General features: G+C 36.0%; 1 protein-coding gene across 2 annotated transcripts in view; it reads left to right on the top strand.

The window, feature by feature from the left end:
- The window catches only part of LOC131080101 (receptor homology region, transmembrane domain- and RING domain-containing protein 2), a 97,557-nt gene that overhangs the window by 44,395 nt on the left and 36,852 nt on the right, over positions 1 to 16,310 (top strand). Inside the window, exons 2-3 of one of the 2 annotated variants that reach the window (XM_059214041.1) lie at positions 11,483 to 11,557; positions 11,764 to 11,994. In XM_059214041.1, the coding sequence (XP_059070024.1) occupies positions 11,483 to 11,557; positions 11,764 to 11,994 (306 nt within the window). The remainder of the gene's footprint in view (positions 1 to 11,482; positions 11,558 to 11,763; positions 11,995 to 16,310) is intronic. The other variant, XM_058018196.1, reaches the window with a different exon arrangement.

The following is a 16,310-nucleotide window of genomic DNA, read 5'->3' as shown; positions in this document are numbered from 1 at the left end:
AGGTATGCAAACTTGTTCTCCATAATGGCAGATTGACTGTCAAGCTCAATTGTGCTAACCCCATTGCCTGATGATGTTGCATTGCACTCTTCTTTTCTTCTTCTATATTCATCAACTACATGATATATCGTCCAAATTTTGTCTATGATGCACTCATTTGCTGACTCGGGTACTTCAAATTGACATCTGACTTGATTGATTGCCTCTTGACACAATGAACAAGTGAATTCCGAATGCAGATCGTTGTGAATCTTGCACCACAAAGGTAGCAATATGCTTTCTAAACATAAGTCACCATCAAGACTTTATTGATTTTCGATTATCCCCTTGAACCCCCTGAATGTATCATTACTCTCTGGAACACTGAAATTATTGGCTTCTTTTGGTTTTGGAATATCCCAAAGGAAGATCTTTCCTTGTAGTGCTAGCTCCACTCTTGAAAAAAACGTCAAGCAATGCACCTCATCATGCTCTATAGTCTCATGACTTCTACACTTCTTTGGCATTGCAAGTTCTGACAAATTGTGGATGAAGTTGCGCATTCAAAGTCCACCAAAGTTGAAAGATATCAACTTGTTGATCATCTTGGCGATGTTGTTACCCCTTCATTAAGAAATCTTTCTATTTGAATTTTCTAATTTTTTATTTTTTTGCTTTTCAAAATTTTCACTTTTTTTTGTGGGGATTTTCAACATAAAAGAGATCTAGCATATCTCAAATTCAGCTTTGAAAGCTCATTTTAATTCCAGCTGCGAAAGATTTGAACATTGAATGTCATCTTCCTTTTGCAAATCCAATTGATAGTTCAACGATCACCTTCTTTTCTTGTGCAAATTCTGTTGGCGACTGCTTCAAAATATGACTTGATAAGTTTTTGCATCCATTGTTCATGCATTCATTGTCATGCCCTCCTTCAAGTGCCAATTTTGTTGATGTGTGTTTTGTGACACCATGCAATATAGAATAAAATACTAAGTATTCTATCCTCTCTTGAACAAAGACGTCTTGGATGCTAAACTATGTGATCAAACAAGACGACTCCAAGCTTCCGATAGTCAATTATTGACTTTATACATGAATAGACTCAATGTGTTGATGTGATTTTGCTAGAATCACAAGGAGACTTACGTTTTGTTTGAACTTTGTTGGAATGTGTAATCTTAAACTTACTTCTAAAAAAAGGCAAAAGGATAAAAGGTTTAGAAAGACTACGCTCCTCCTAAGATCAATGATGACAATGAATGTTACTTAGATAGACAAACTCCCTCAAACCAAGATTTGCTTCGCCATGATGACAACAACTACGCAAACTTGATGCAATCTTCTAAGGAAATGAAAGATTTTCATACTATGAATACATCACTCAACTACCCAATATTGGCGCAACTTGAACAAGTATCCACAATCGAACTTAGCATAGTATTGAGGCTCAAGCTAACTTTACACTGTAGCTTACGATCAACAAACTATGAAAAGTATGAACCAAGGAATTCATCATAATATCTTCATAAGCATCCGCCATAATCAATGAACTTTATCTAATTTTGAGGATATAACAAGAAACCATGCAATATGTAGAAGAAACACCACTATTCACCTTAAATTCAATGAAAAAAGTATGTTTATTTACACGACCTGGCAACAATTTCTGCTTTCTCCTCCTACTCTACCTCTAGCTACATGCTATCTAATGCCTATTGATCAACTATTAACCTTTACAAATGGGGAGAGCAAGCCTTATATAGACTTCTCTTTACAAGTGAATGGCTAGGATCAAATCCAAATCAACGGCCAAGATTACAAGATAAAACCCCAATTAGGGTTAGTAGTTGAACAATATCTCTTGATACTTAACATTTCAAATTGCTTCATGATGAATGCGATAATGGTGGGAGGTATTCCCAAATTACATCATCTTATCTAATTTGATCACTTTCATCTATCCTTCATCATACCTGGGAATTTTGCCTTATGTGTTTCACCTTCAACCTTGGAATCCTTCACCTTGGAATGTATACCTAGTCTTGGAATTTTCCTTGACGTGCTGACTGTGATAGGTGAAAGTGATACTTAGCTCCTTAACAGTGTATGGAAGTATGCCAAATCGTTCTTCAGTAGAAAAAGTATGCAAAAGTTAAAGCTATGACATTCCTTGTAAAATCTGGGCATGAAAGAGTTAAATCCTTGCAAAAGTATGCCAAATCGTTCTTCAGTAGAAAAAGTGTATGAATTTCCTTACTCAAAACTAAAATCTCCTCTTGCAGACCATGAACCAGATCCTTACATTTGGCCTACTCTGCAACCTGCTTTGAAGCTGCAATGACCCCTAGTTGGGGTATACCTGTTTTTTGCCCAAAGTAACAATTCCACAACATAATTTGTTTACAAATAGTATTCTATAATTAAATCATATAATAGCTATTGAACCGTTAAAGTAAATAAACAATTAAGTTAAATAGCATCACCTATTTGGGATCTTAATCTATAGTTTCATTTCCAATAATCAACCATAGTAGGGATTGGAGAGGAAAGCATGATAGGGTGCCTAGAAATCATTTGCCGCAACTACGCCCAAGTGCGTGGTATAGCACCCCTTGACCCACAAGTGGCAGGAACTCTTGTCCATCCAACATGGGGTGGGCTACTTAGATTGGGGAACCCGTCTCTGCCCTCTCAATCGTTTTTCCTTACTAACCTCTACATGATTGTTTGTAGGAGAATAAATAGATTAAATAAATAAATAAAGAGTCTAGATAGATTAGCAACTCTCATTATTAACTTTATCAAAAATACATAAGAGATTTTAAGTTAAACAATATCATCACATTGCATACCGCAATACTTGCTAGATCACAAGACTGCTGTTTTCTGAATGCAGATTACTTGTATCAGATCTGATCTCCTTCGATTCCTTTTATAATTTCATATTTTATTGAGGAGACATATCTCTTTGGAAAGAGACATCCATTTAAAGGGTCATGTCTTCTCATTGCTGCCTTATCTTTTAAATCAGACCTGCACTTCTGATTATGGATTAAATGCTGTTTTCCCAATGCTTCCCTCTTTCTCCAAGTGAGGATCTGTCTTATATAGCCCTCAAGAGGGAACAAATAGTCACAACCTTTGCCAAAGATAACCCTTCTCAAAAGAGGCGTATCCTCTACAGAACCGCTGCCTCTTCAACCTCTGCTGTTGACTAAACAAAATAATTATATTTATATTCTATTTGATATTGTAATGCTAATCGTATCAATTAATTATCTTTGTTTAGGAATAGCTGCCCACTAATCTTTTGTTAATATTGATCAATCTTTTTAATGGATTGCTGGCCTGTTATTTCCTTTGTCCAAGATAATGGGCAGTGATTGGAGTTAGTGCTGTGATTTGCTAAGGACTGCAATTATGTTTCCTGGCAAGGTTTGCTCATCTTCCTTGAGTACCTTAATTTTTTGTTTGATTTGCAGGTTCGCTAGGGCAATGGAGGCCACTAGTCAAGGCTTGCAATTATACTGCGATTTGCTCTTAAATCTTAACCATGGCAGGGCCATGACAGAAGCCTCAGCAGACAACCTGACTTTCCAGTGTGGAGGATCACATGACAAATCTAGTTTTTGGCAGTTTTGTCTACAATCAAATCCCCTAGATTGTTCTTGAAGTCAACAATTGATGCTCTTGACCAAAAACTCCCTGTATTTTCCAAACCATCAGGGCATAGGATAGCATTGATAAAGTGCAAGGTCTCAGAATTGGGGCAGAAGAAGACATTTTTCAGCCCTTTGTTAGAGACAATTCCCTTGTAGAAGGGATCCCAAACCCCATAGCTAGATAGTGTCATTGTCCAATCTTTATAAGCTTAGATAGCCACCAGAACAATAATCAGAGCAAATTTCTAGTTGCTGCAAGAAATAGACTTACCACATGCCACCAATAGGAAAAAAGGGCTACCAAAAGCTGAGCAATCAAACTAAGCCTCACACATGTGCAGGGAAATTATTTTCAAATCTCTAGAGCATCGACCTTGAAGACTGTCGGCCACCCTTTTGCCAAAATAGGAAAAAATCAAATAAATAAAAAAGAAAATTAAAAAAGGTCAAGGCACAAAGAAGACGTTTAAAAGGTTCTTTCAGCTAACAAGAGAGGGGCCAACCCCCCCACCCACCCCCAAGCTTCTGTCTATTGCTAATTTCAAGCATAAAGAGAAACTGCTCATTGTCTGCATTTGCCAAAAAATCTGCCAATTTGTTACTTTTTTTATAACAGTGCTTGAAGAAGATATTATCAAAGATTTCATAAAACTTGAGAGCTTCCTCCAAGAAATTCTGAAACTTCAAACTCTTGAGTCTTTACTTTATTCAAATCACTGATAACTATCATAGAATCTCCTTCTGTATTCAAATTCTTATAGCCCACTGAAACAACTAAGCTCAAACAATCCACCAGTTCTGACCTTTTTGTTTTATTATTAGTTTTCAAGCCCCAAAAGAAGCCCTTAACTAGTTGCCCTCTAGAATCTGGCAAACTACTATGAGCTCCGGAAAGCTTCGAATTCGCTCTTAAGAGTTGTGAACCTGGATTAGGTAGAAATGGCCTGCGAGTTGATTGGTTTGGTTTGGGTTTGACTTTGGGTATGGGGCTGGGATGGGCTTGGGTTCACCTACGATCTGGCTTGGACACCCTAGGAAAACTTGGCCTATGATGTACCTGGTGTGTACTTGCAGGCCAGATGGAAAAGAAGCATTTAAACCATTTCTCAAAAGCAAAAAACACATTTTAAACTCCTAAATTGACTTAAAGTGACCTAATTTGGCAGAAAATGACTCGAACAACATTCATTTGGCAAATACAAGAGACTGAAAAGCCCACTTTATATTTTTCTTTCTCGAGGCCTCTTGGTTATGTTTTCATCGATGAAGGATTGTTTGGCAAAGTAATTTTACCTTGTTTGCAAAGTGTTAAAGGAGAGAAATAGCTGCACCTATGAGATTTATCAATCAAAGGTAAGTTAGTTTTGAGATTATTTCATGCATTTTGAGATTTTTTTTAGAATTTTCAAGATCTTTTCCTTGTTTTTATTTGGATTGCCAAAGGAGCAAATCAGGGCATATATTAAAGAACAAGAAGATCTTGATAGTGTAAGTGAGAGAGCAAAAGAAAGATCACTTCCTCTATCCAAGGAACAACTGCGCAAGCCTCTTGTTGGCCTTACAGTATCATCTATTAATTTAAGTTAACGAAATTTCAATATTTTTACTTAAATTTTTGATTTAGTTTTAGTTTGCTATAAAATAAATAATAAAATATTATAATTTGAAGATATGTCATCTATTTTTTAATTTTATAATTTGTTTCATTTTTTTACACAATGTTAGGTTGAATAGAATATAATATAAGACTTTTAATGTCCACAAGGTCAAAGAAAGCCTAGGGGACAGTGGACCTTGGTATTTTTGCATTGTGAAGGGTCGACCTTTTGCAATTTAGTTTGATAATGAGCTCTCCTAATTTCTCTACCCATTCTTCACTAAATAAATCTTGAAAAGAAGCCACTGCTAAATCATTTATGTAGCTGTCCTTGATATCATTGTATGCTTTGCAATCTAAAATAAAGTGCTTTTCAGTTTCCACAGGTCCCACTGTATACAAGATACAAATCCTCTCTTCCCAAACCTCTTTTGGCCTTTTCCACCATCAAAGACGATGTGAGTCAATCCTCAGTTGGGCAATGAAAATCTTTTTTGATCTCCAAGGGATATTGGCCTCTATATATGCCTTTTGTTGATGGTCCATGTTGGGGTTAAATTCTTCAAGGTAATACTTCTTTCTCCCAACCACCTTTGTCCACATAACCTTGCAAAATTTCTTAACCACATAAGCTTTTATTCTTTAGGACAAGAATTAAGTGAATTTGCCACCTGCTCATCCACTTACTATTTTGTTTCATTCATGTCTTCTTTCTTTCATCTAAGACATCTTTAAATACAATATTGTGCCAGCGATTTGTTTCCATCTGCTCAGCTTTTTTTAGATATCTCAAAAGACACACAACAGCGATGGCTTCAATAGGAATTGTAGTTGTTTCAGCAAGGAAAAAATTGTGGGAAAATGATGCTTTTAGCTTGAATTTGCTTGTGATCAAGCATTTTTGAATTCTCTCTAGCTACATCCATTTGGTATCAGAAGTACCACTAGTCCAAGTTTTGCACCCATAAAGCATCACCAATATAACTAAAAGGCCAAACAAAATTTGGATAGTTTTCCAATCCCATAACTCTGCCTCTTTGCATCTATTTTGAAGAGCAAAAAGTTCTCTTCAACCTCCCAAAGTTCCTTTCCTTTTGCAAGTTTCCCAACTGAGCTTGTTGTTCAAGTTAATCCCCAAGTATTTATACTTCGTTACTTCCTCTAGGATACTACCTTCAAAAAAGAAGTCAAACTGTTTCTTTTTCCTTTTATTTGAGAAGGTCATGATCTTGGTCTTGCTAATATTAACTTGCATACCCACATCTTTGCAAAAGCGCTCACACACAATCTTCTTGAGATGGCTTGTGAAAGTGTAAGAGGCATTGAGTGTTCATTATCATTAGCAATCTGTGGAGTGTATAGAGGCAATCAAATTTAGATAGAGGTCAAAAAGTCATGCATTGATCCTAGATGAGGATTGATGGGATCATGTGGATTATATTTTGAGTTTCATTGAGCCGAACCTAAATATGATTAGGTTTGTTGATATGAAGCCCTTTGATAAGACTTGTTTCACATCACACACAGTTATCTTGAGATTGTAATGTCCCTATTTTGAAATAGGATTTAATATTAAATGATAATAGACATAAAATAATAAAAATATAATATATTATAATTAAAATGTAATTAAGTCAATGAATGGTCAAAAGGCATGGAATGAGAGAGAAGAGATCATTTGAAAAGGGATAAGGAGGAGGGAAGAAATGAATGAAGCATGGGAATCAAGGAAGGATTAATGGAGGAAGAAAGGAATGGAAAGTAGATAAGGTTGTGTCTCTTTCAAAGGGCAAAAATTATGAAGGGTTGTATTATTTCAAAGGGTGCTAATTGTGAAAGGTTGTGTCTCTTGCCAAGGGGCAGGCATGATGAAGAGATGTGACCTGTCCCTCACATGGAAAGATATAAAGGGAAGAAGGTTCATTTGAGGAAGAGATAAAAGGGAGATCAATTTGCAGAATAATGTATTATTCTCAAAAGCAGCAATGAGAAGTGGTGACTCAATTGTTGTGAAAGGTGGTGACTCTTCCACCAATAAAGTATAAAGGAGATATCATTCCAAGCATTCAAGGGTCATGGAATGAAATCAGATTGAATATTAATAATTAAACATACAGCAGTTCAAATATACTTGTGAGTTTGGGTATTAATGCACATCATGATGAATATTATCTGCTCATTGATGATTAATAATATGCTGTTGTTTATAACTCTTTGTAACATATATGATTGTTTATAATATATATGACTGTTTATGAGTGTTTATAATTTGCTGTATGTTTAGGACTGCCTAGGATTCATTATATATCCTGTGTGATTATTATATTCAGCCATGATAGGGGCAATGAGGAATTACAAGGAGGGGAACGGCGATGGGGTACTCTTCTAGGTATGCCACCTCATGGTCCCATGAGGCCAAGGGGGTACAAGGAGTACTGCCTTTGGGCTTTAGAAGGGATGGAACCTCAACCCTCTGTCATGGTGGATCAACATACTAAGTAGTCCAATCATAGGAAGTAGAATTGAATGACATGAAGAAGCGAAATGGTTATAGGCCACCTCACTAGGTACACCACCTCATCTGGATGGCACGAGCCACATGAGGCCAAGAGGGATGATATATCTGCTCTCGGCCTTAGGGTAGAGGATATCTAGGGCACCCTATCAAGTCACCTTATTCTAGCTTCACTATAGTTGAATTTCTTCAATAAATTAGAGGTATCTTATGATTAAGTTAATGTTCCTAACCCTAGTAGGATTTTAGGGCAAAAACTAGGCCATTTATAAAAGGGGACATTATAGAGATGACTTGTGAATTTGTGAGAGCAATTGAGTGCCATTATCATTAGCAATTTGTAGAGTGTATTAGAGGCAATCAAATATAGATAGAGCTCAAAAATTCATGCATCGATCCTAGGTGATGATTGGTGGGATTATATGGATTATATTTTGAGTTTCATTGAGACAAATGCAAATATGATTAGGCTTGTTGATACAGATCCCCATGTTTGGATGGAATTTTTGATGTCACTAAACTCCATGATTGAAAGAATAAGGACCATAATAGAAGCCAAGGAGAATGACCCTACATAAGCATTTTTCAAAAGAGCATAAAGAATCATTTTTGAGCATCGGAACAAGATGACCAAACCCTTGGATTTTCTTGTATTTGCTTTGTTCCCAAGATTTTACAACATAAAGATACTTTCCTTGTTGACAAGGGTGGCACCATATAGAGATCAAGAGTTTGTTGACAGGTATAGGGCAGCATTTTGAATAATGTTCCCCGATATACATGTTCAAAGTATTGCCTTTTTGAGTTTGGCCACTTTATATTTTTAAGAAATCATGATATTTATGCTTTACAAGAGAACTGCAAGGATGGTGCTCATGAGTGGTGGTACATCCATGTCCAAGTCTCTATATACCTATAGTCTATTGTATGCATTTTTAATTTTTTAACCTTTCACAGCTATATATTATGTTTTATAATTGAAAATGTTATATTGAATTTGTACACAATTTTTGTAGGTTGTGATTTCTTCTTTGGCCATGTGGAAGTGGAGTATGTGCTCCTTCATCCATTGAATTAAGTGCATCTAGTAGGCTGCAAAAAGAACAAATAGAGTTGGTCTATGTGCATTCCAACTTGTGTTTCATGTTACATAAGAAAACCAATTATAAGGAGGGGCAAATGAGGAATTAGGTTGAAGCCCTTGAGTGTGCTGACTTAAACGCTTTTGTTGCACAACTTAGTTTTTTTCAATTAGGGAAATTGTACATGACATGGCTAGTGGGAGTGGCACTTTTTCTGCTCGTGGTTCTAAGATGCTTTTGACGAAGAGCAATATGAAGATTGTTGATTGTAATTTTATATTGACTTGACACTTGACATTGATCAACGAATTATGCGTATTTTTATATATTTTTAATATGTGTGTGTGTACTACCATAACCAACTATATTGAAATGGGGTAAAATTCACCATATCACTGAACCCCAACCTTGAATCCAAATTCGATCCTGAATTGGCAACTTAGCTTTAAAGACTCCATGCATTTTCAAAAGAGTGCAAAGAATCATTGTTGAGCGTTGTGACACGATGACCACATGCTTGCATCTTCTTACATTTGCTTTGTCCCCAAATATTATAGCATAGAGATACTTTGTTTGTTGAGGAGTGTGGCACCATATATAGAGATCAAGGGGTTGTTGATCGTACAATGTGGCATTCAAAAAAATGTTCGTTGATCCAAATGTTCAAAGTATTGTCTTGGGTTAGTTTAGCCACCTTCTATCTTTAAGGAATTATGATATTAGTGCTTTTTGAGACCACTACAAGGATGCTAATGAATGGTGGTATATATATGGCCAAGGTTCTATATACTTGTTGTCTTGCAAATAAAAATCCTCTCTTGTTGACTTGGTCAGCACCTCCTTCGGGATTTGTGACATGTGCTTCCTCCCGCCTCCCGTGGATCCTTGTCTCTGACCGCTCTCCTGTTCATTGACAGCTCGAGCTTTTGGCATAACGGCAACGGTGATTCTAACAAGTGGTATCAGAGCGTTGGGCTATGGGTTCGAATCCCAGGAGGCCTCCTTCATTCCGTCGGTGCAGAACCCTTAGTAGGTGCTAAGGGGGAGATTGTTGACTTGGTCAGCACCTCCTTTGGGATTCGCGACATGTGCTTCCTCCCGCCTCTCGTAGATCCTTGTCTCTAGCCGCTCTCCCGTTCGTTGACGGCTTGAGCTTTTGGCGTAACGACAGCGGTGATTCCAACATATCCTAGGTATGCATTTTTATTTTTCTAACCTTTTATAGCTATATATTATGTTTTATAAATGCAAATGTTGTATTGACTTTGTATGCAATTTCAATAGGTTGTGAGTCCTTCGTGGGTAAGTGGATTTGGAAACATACTCCTTTATCCACTCATTTATGTGCAACCACTTGGCTGCAAAAAGAATAGAGGAGTTGGTCTATGGGCATTCCAACTTGCATCTCGTCACATAAAAAAGCCAATTACAAGGAGGGTGTGATGAGGAATTGGGATGTAACCCTTGAGTTTTTCGACTTAAATGCTTTTGTTGCACCACTCAGTCTCTTTAGATGAGGCAAAACCAATACATGACATGGATAGTGGGAGCGGCGCTGCTGCTGCTTGTGGTTCAAATGAACCAAATGCTGACCTTTATGCTTTGGATGAAGAGCAAGGTGAAGATTATTGATAGTAAATTTGTATTGATTTGACACTTGACATTGAATCAATGAATTATGAGAGGTTTGGATCTACTTTTAATAAATATATGTGCGCATGCGTGTACTGCCATACTCAGCTGTACTAAACTTGGGGGGGGGGGGATCAGCCATATCAATGAACCCCAACCCTAAATATTGACTCAATCTTAAATTGGCAAACTACTTTAGAGGCCCCATTAAAATTGACCTTGACAAACCCTTTCAGGGTCTCAACAATTTCAGATTTTTATGATACAAACAATTATCAATTACTCCTTTAATGAGTGTATTACTTGATTTATTGTGGTAAGTAGCATTTGTTAGTACACATTGTGCTTAGTTGGAAATACACCCTTCCAAGCCCTAGATTTGCCATTTTTTAGTGTTATTTGTTAGACTCTAGGCTGATTTAGTCATCCTTAGGTTTTCTCTTTGTTCATGTGTTGATGCAATTGATTTTCAGCCATCACCTCAGTGGATAACCATGCTTGGTTTATTGCTAGCTTTCTCCATCATAACAGCTATCCTGTATTTAAGATACTATTCAGCTCCCTATTTAGTCATAGGACAAGCTGAAACAAGTTGTCTAGGCAGCATTCATTCATATGTGTACATGAGAGAACCAAAATAAAAATGGGTTCATTCATTGTAGGAGATGGATATAATGTCCAATCTTATGTAAAGGATTATTATGGATGGTTTTTCCCTTATCCTTCACACCTAGTTTAATACAACATGCAGAGGCAGATTGGGCAGCAGGTAATCACATAAAATTATGCTAATTCTTGCAAATTATAAAATGACAAAACTGTCTTAATGCATGTTTTAGTAAAAAAATATGAACTTCTGGAATTGCAATCTAAGCTCCTTTAATGTTTAGTGTAAGCTTGAGCCTGGTCAAAGCAAGCACTAAATTTATTTCTTTTCTTGTTGACTGTAATTTGTTTATTCACATTCTGATTGACGCTATATAATATGCTTTTAATTTGGATTGTACTACAGATGGAGAAATATCACATACCCTTAAGAATTCTGTAACAGAAAGCTTAATACCTTTCTCGACTCAATGTGAAAAGCGTAGGATGCTTCCTTTTTAATGATGTTATGGGGAGTCCCTCTTGATTTGTGCTTTGTTGTATGATGTCATAAAAAGATTATGTAACCCTACTGATTCTATTTTATTAACTGTATGTACATACATATGTAAGGTGTCATTAAGGGTTTAACTCTTTAAGAAATAGTTGTCACTGTATATGAAAATACTTGTGCTTTTTGGTTTTCAGCTTCCTTTGTGACACAGTCAGGAGTTTGTGGAACTGTTCAAGTGACAGAACCTTTTGATGCATGCTCGCCTCTTGTGAACAAGTCTATTCCTGGAGAAGATACAAGCACTCAATTTGCACTTATTAAGAGAGGAATCTGCTCATTTGACTTAAAAGTACGAAATGCACAGGCAGCTGGTTTTCATGCAGCTATTATCTACAACAATGAGGATGGTGACCATCTGATTGAAAGTGCGTTATACTGTTTAATACTGCTCTGTTTTATTTGGTTTATGTTATTATTTCAATTTTTTGTGTGTATTTTGTAAGAAAAGCTAAATAGGAAGTAAGCTGGATTGTTGGACAAGATAATGCAAATGTTGCGTATTTTGTTATTTGATGGAACTATATATGCTTTCTAAGTTCAGGAGGTGTCTTCTGGCTAAACATTTGGTTTAAGGATCCATACATTTGCTCTGCAAAAGAATTCATAATGTATTATGTCTAGCTTATACTAATTACTGGAATGTAGAAAGTGTGCATGCTGTCATCTGCAAAGGCTTTTAGCTTCATTCTCTTGCTTATTATGCATTGCAGTATTTAGTTTTATGTTGATTGTATTAATTTTTACCTATGCATTCTGAATGGCACTATTTTTTGAGGAAAGCAAAAAGGGAAAGAGTAAGGTCAGCACCATGTATCATATCTGGATAATTTTAAACTGTTTATTATATGTTTCCTCATTTCTTAGGCAGCCTGTTCAATTAGAGAATTAGCTTGAGCTGTTCTCACTTGCTTAATTTGTTGGTTTTGACCTGCTCGCTCAGGCCATTTAGGCTGTCTTGCCTGACTGGGCTCAATTAGGTGAGATGAAAATCCTATAAGATTTTGAGAGAGTGCTTTTCCTGTTGCTGGAAAATAAAATAGACCTGTCTTCCAGTATGAAGAGTTCAATAGAGAGAAAATCTTGGCTTCTACTAAAACAAGAAAGCAGCAAAAACTGGAAAGAATACCGAAGAACCATTCTTTCAAAATTCATTTCAGTGCAGCCTGCTGTGGCTGCTTGTGGAAGAGGTTGATGGGTTTCTTTTGTGACTAACAGTTGAAAATGACTAAGGTGCTCAATAACTGAATATAGTCAACAACTGGATTATCTTCATTACATGGCACAATCTATGGATTGCTTATTGCCATGGGTAATGACCATGTTCTGCCTGAGTCAACATCATTATTCTTTCTAATTTTCTTCATCACTGAAAGATTGAATCCTATTTGTAGTACCATGGAATCAGAACTTTCATTGTTCTGTAGAATCCAGTCTGCGACAGATATCTCATAGTTAGGAAATAAATTCTATATTTCCATTTTAAGTTCTTGCCAGCGTTACCTAGAAACACCTTTCCGGCCTCAAGGCACCCGTCTCGGAAACGGAAACCGTTTCGGGGACTTGGGGACGACTGGAAACGTTTCCAAGCCGTCCTCGATCCCCAAAAATTTTTGGAAATTGTCCCGGAAATTCAGGGACGGTCAACTTTTTTCCCGGAGACCGTTGACCGTCTTGGGGATGGTAGGGGACACCCAAGCCATCCCCTAGCTGTCCCGGGGACGGCTAGCCATTTCCAGCTATAAGGCAATTAAAAATTATTTTTTTTATAAAAATTCGAAAAAATATTATTATTCTGTTTTGAGAGCAATTAATTTAAAAAAAAAATTTGGATCCCTGATTATTATAATAATTTTTAAAAAAGTAAATTAAAAAAAAAAATAAAAAATTGCTTGTAAATTATTAAAATATTTATTATTTATTAATAATTATTAATAAATAATAAATATTATAGTAATGGTTGTATGGCAGGGCTGAAGGTTTCTTGTAGGTATTGTCACGGCAAGATTAAGGGCTCGATACCCTAGAAGGAAGTTGACATTAATAATCATATGTGTAGTTATGTTTCAAGTTGTCAAATTTTTAAAACATAATAATTTAAACATTCGAATGACGATCTTGGTTGAAAGGCGTGATAAGGTTCTTATGCAGAACAGTGGACTGGTTTGTTCCAAATCTGGCAAGACAAGAACTCATTATCAGGGAAGGGTTGAATCGCAGTGCATAGGAAATTTTGGACTATCTTTAAGTATTCTTTCATATAGATCAACCTGGATGTGAATTATCCAGGGATTCATGTATCATGTTCTTTATTATTAGCTTTCTGTAGCAGTAGTTTTCTGATCCATTAATGGATCTGGGCTAGACCGGAGGTTTTCTTCCCTCCATTCTTTCCTACCGGTGCCCACACTGAATGGAGGTGTAATTATCTTTTTTAATTAATAAAATATTTCTGGCTTTGGCCTTTTACCGATTAAAAAAATAAAAATAAAAAAATATTATAGTAATTTTATAATTTACAAATTACAAACGACAATCATAATATTAATAACTTAATATCGATATAGTCTGATGACTGATATCGATATATTTAATAAGTTTCCACCTCCCCCCGATATCTTAAAGTTACTTTAATAATATATGATATCGATATCATATATATGTGATATCGATATCATATATCATATATATATGATATCGATATATTTTATATCGATATCATAATTCTCCCAAAGTTAAAATGCATATGGCAAAACTAAAGGCCAAAAGAACATTGAACAAAAAATTAAAAACAGTGCTGGGCGTGCGACGGTAGGCAGGGAGGAATTCACGTAGGCAGGCAAGGAGATGGAGATGAATGATCATTGATTCAAATTTCAATGATATTACATAATTAGAATTAGAATCAAGACTCTAATTTATAAATGTTATTATGTTGCTATGATTAAATTTCATATATATAGCCGTCCCCTATTCCGGGGGAAAAAAAACATCTTGGAAACCCGTTTCCCCGTCCCCCCGTCCCGGAAACTTGGGGTAACATAGGTTCATGCAGTAAAAGGATTTCCATTGTAATCTCTTGGAGCACGGTCTCCTGTCATATTACAATTGAATATGCCTTGTTTTGCACCTGTAGATAAACAAGACAAGGCTCTTGCTTTTTTCTTCTTCTGTTTCACATACTTAAATAGACTAGATTATGTTTAGAACCTTGAGGAGGCAGGGAAATGATAAAATCTAATTGTAATCAAGAGAATACTTGGTGAATTTGGCTGCAATTGTAAATGGCTTAAAACAAAAGATGGGTTTTCTTCTGATGGAGAACATGTCAAAGCAAGATGGTAAGCCACAACTGCAGGTGCATCAGAAGATGGGGCCTTATGGCAGGAACTGGCATTTGACTTGAGAAGGCACAACAACATAGGATTAATGAAACTATTGTATGGTGTTCATAGTTAGATTCAACAGAAAGGTGGTTCAAGTGCGGGAACTGGTGTTTATTTGGTTGTAACCATCCAAGTTTAAGGAATAATGAAGGATGGAATGATGTTGATCCTCTGTGTGAGAACTGATTCCAGCTTCAATGGTGTTTTCTAAATTTCTTGAGAGGCATATCATAACAGTCTGTGATGTGTGTTGATGCACTGAGTGGGCAATGGTTCCCACTTTCTGATTTTTTAATAAAAGCCTTTGCTTTTACTGTGTTTTCATCATGGGTGAGTGAAACATGTATACATGTTCTCTCTTCCTTGAGAAGTTCCCATTTGCGATTTAGGATTGTACAAGAACATACATCTGAAAGATTGTGATCTTAGTTTAGTGTACTTCCATATGTACCAGAATAGTGTCAACTTTATTAATTAGAAATTAGATGCTTGGGTTGTCTTTCTTGGTGTTTGAGATGGTTATGTCTAGTACTTTTGCATATATGTACATTACTTGATTAATTAGTAATGAGATATGTCGCTGCCATTATGTGAGTCATTTTTTTATGAATTGCCTCATGTTGTGTTTTTGACAAATTTATCATTGGTAGTAGAGCTTTCTATGAAACAACAATAATCAATCCTAGTTAGTTTATTATACAGCCATGTGAAAAAGTTGTTGAACTAGAACATAGAGGATGAATGTGGAATACCAAGACCAAATTAAGAGTGACCAAGAATGTGATTAGAATTTTGGGAACTAGACTGATGTCTGGCATAATTAGCATTCAAGAACAAGAAAATGGCAACTTCTCTCTTTTCTTTAGGTTTAGCCTAAGTTACTGTCTAAGTATTCGTTCGGTCAGATTTTTTTGGGGGGTTGGGTTCATTTTGGGTTCGCCCATACAAAAGCATATAAAACTCAGAAATATATACATATTTGCAGTATTAATTAAGTTCAAAATACCACACATAGCATCATATATTGTATAATAAACAAAACCACCATAAAAATAAAAAATATTACAATGTCAATTAGTCAAACTCAAATTTCATGATATATATTATATATTAAAATTTAGAAATGATAATGTCAAGCGTCAACAATCAGCCATCATTGATCATCATATGGTTTTTCAAAAATATCATCATCACCATTCACATTAGATGACGTAAGTATTGGTAAATTAGAATAACCACAAACAGTGCCACTGGCATTGGGACTAGCACTAGCACTGGCATTCTCATGCTTGCTACCT

Source organism: Cryptomeria japonica, chromosome 11 (genome assembly GCF_030272615.1).
Source record: "Cryptomeria japonica chromosome 11, Sugi_1.0, whole genome shotgun sequence".
NCBI classification, from domain to species: Eukaryota; Viridiplantae; Streptophyta; class Pinopsida; order Cupressales; family Cupressaceae; genus Cryptomeria; species Cryptomeria japonica.
The sequence above is the reverse complement of the archived record's forward strand: the minus strand, read 5'-3'. Positions and strand labels throughout refer to the sequence as shown.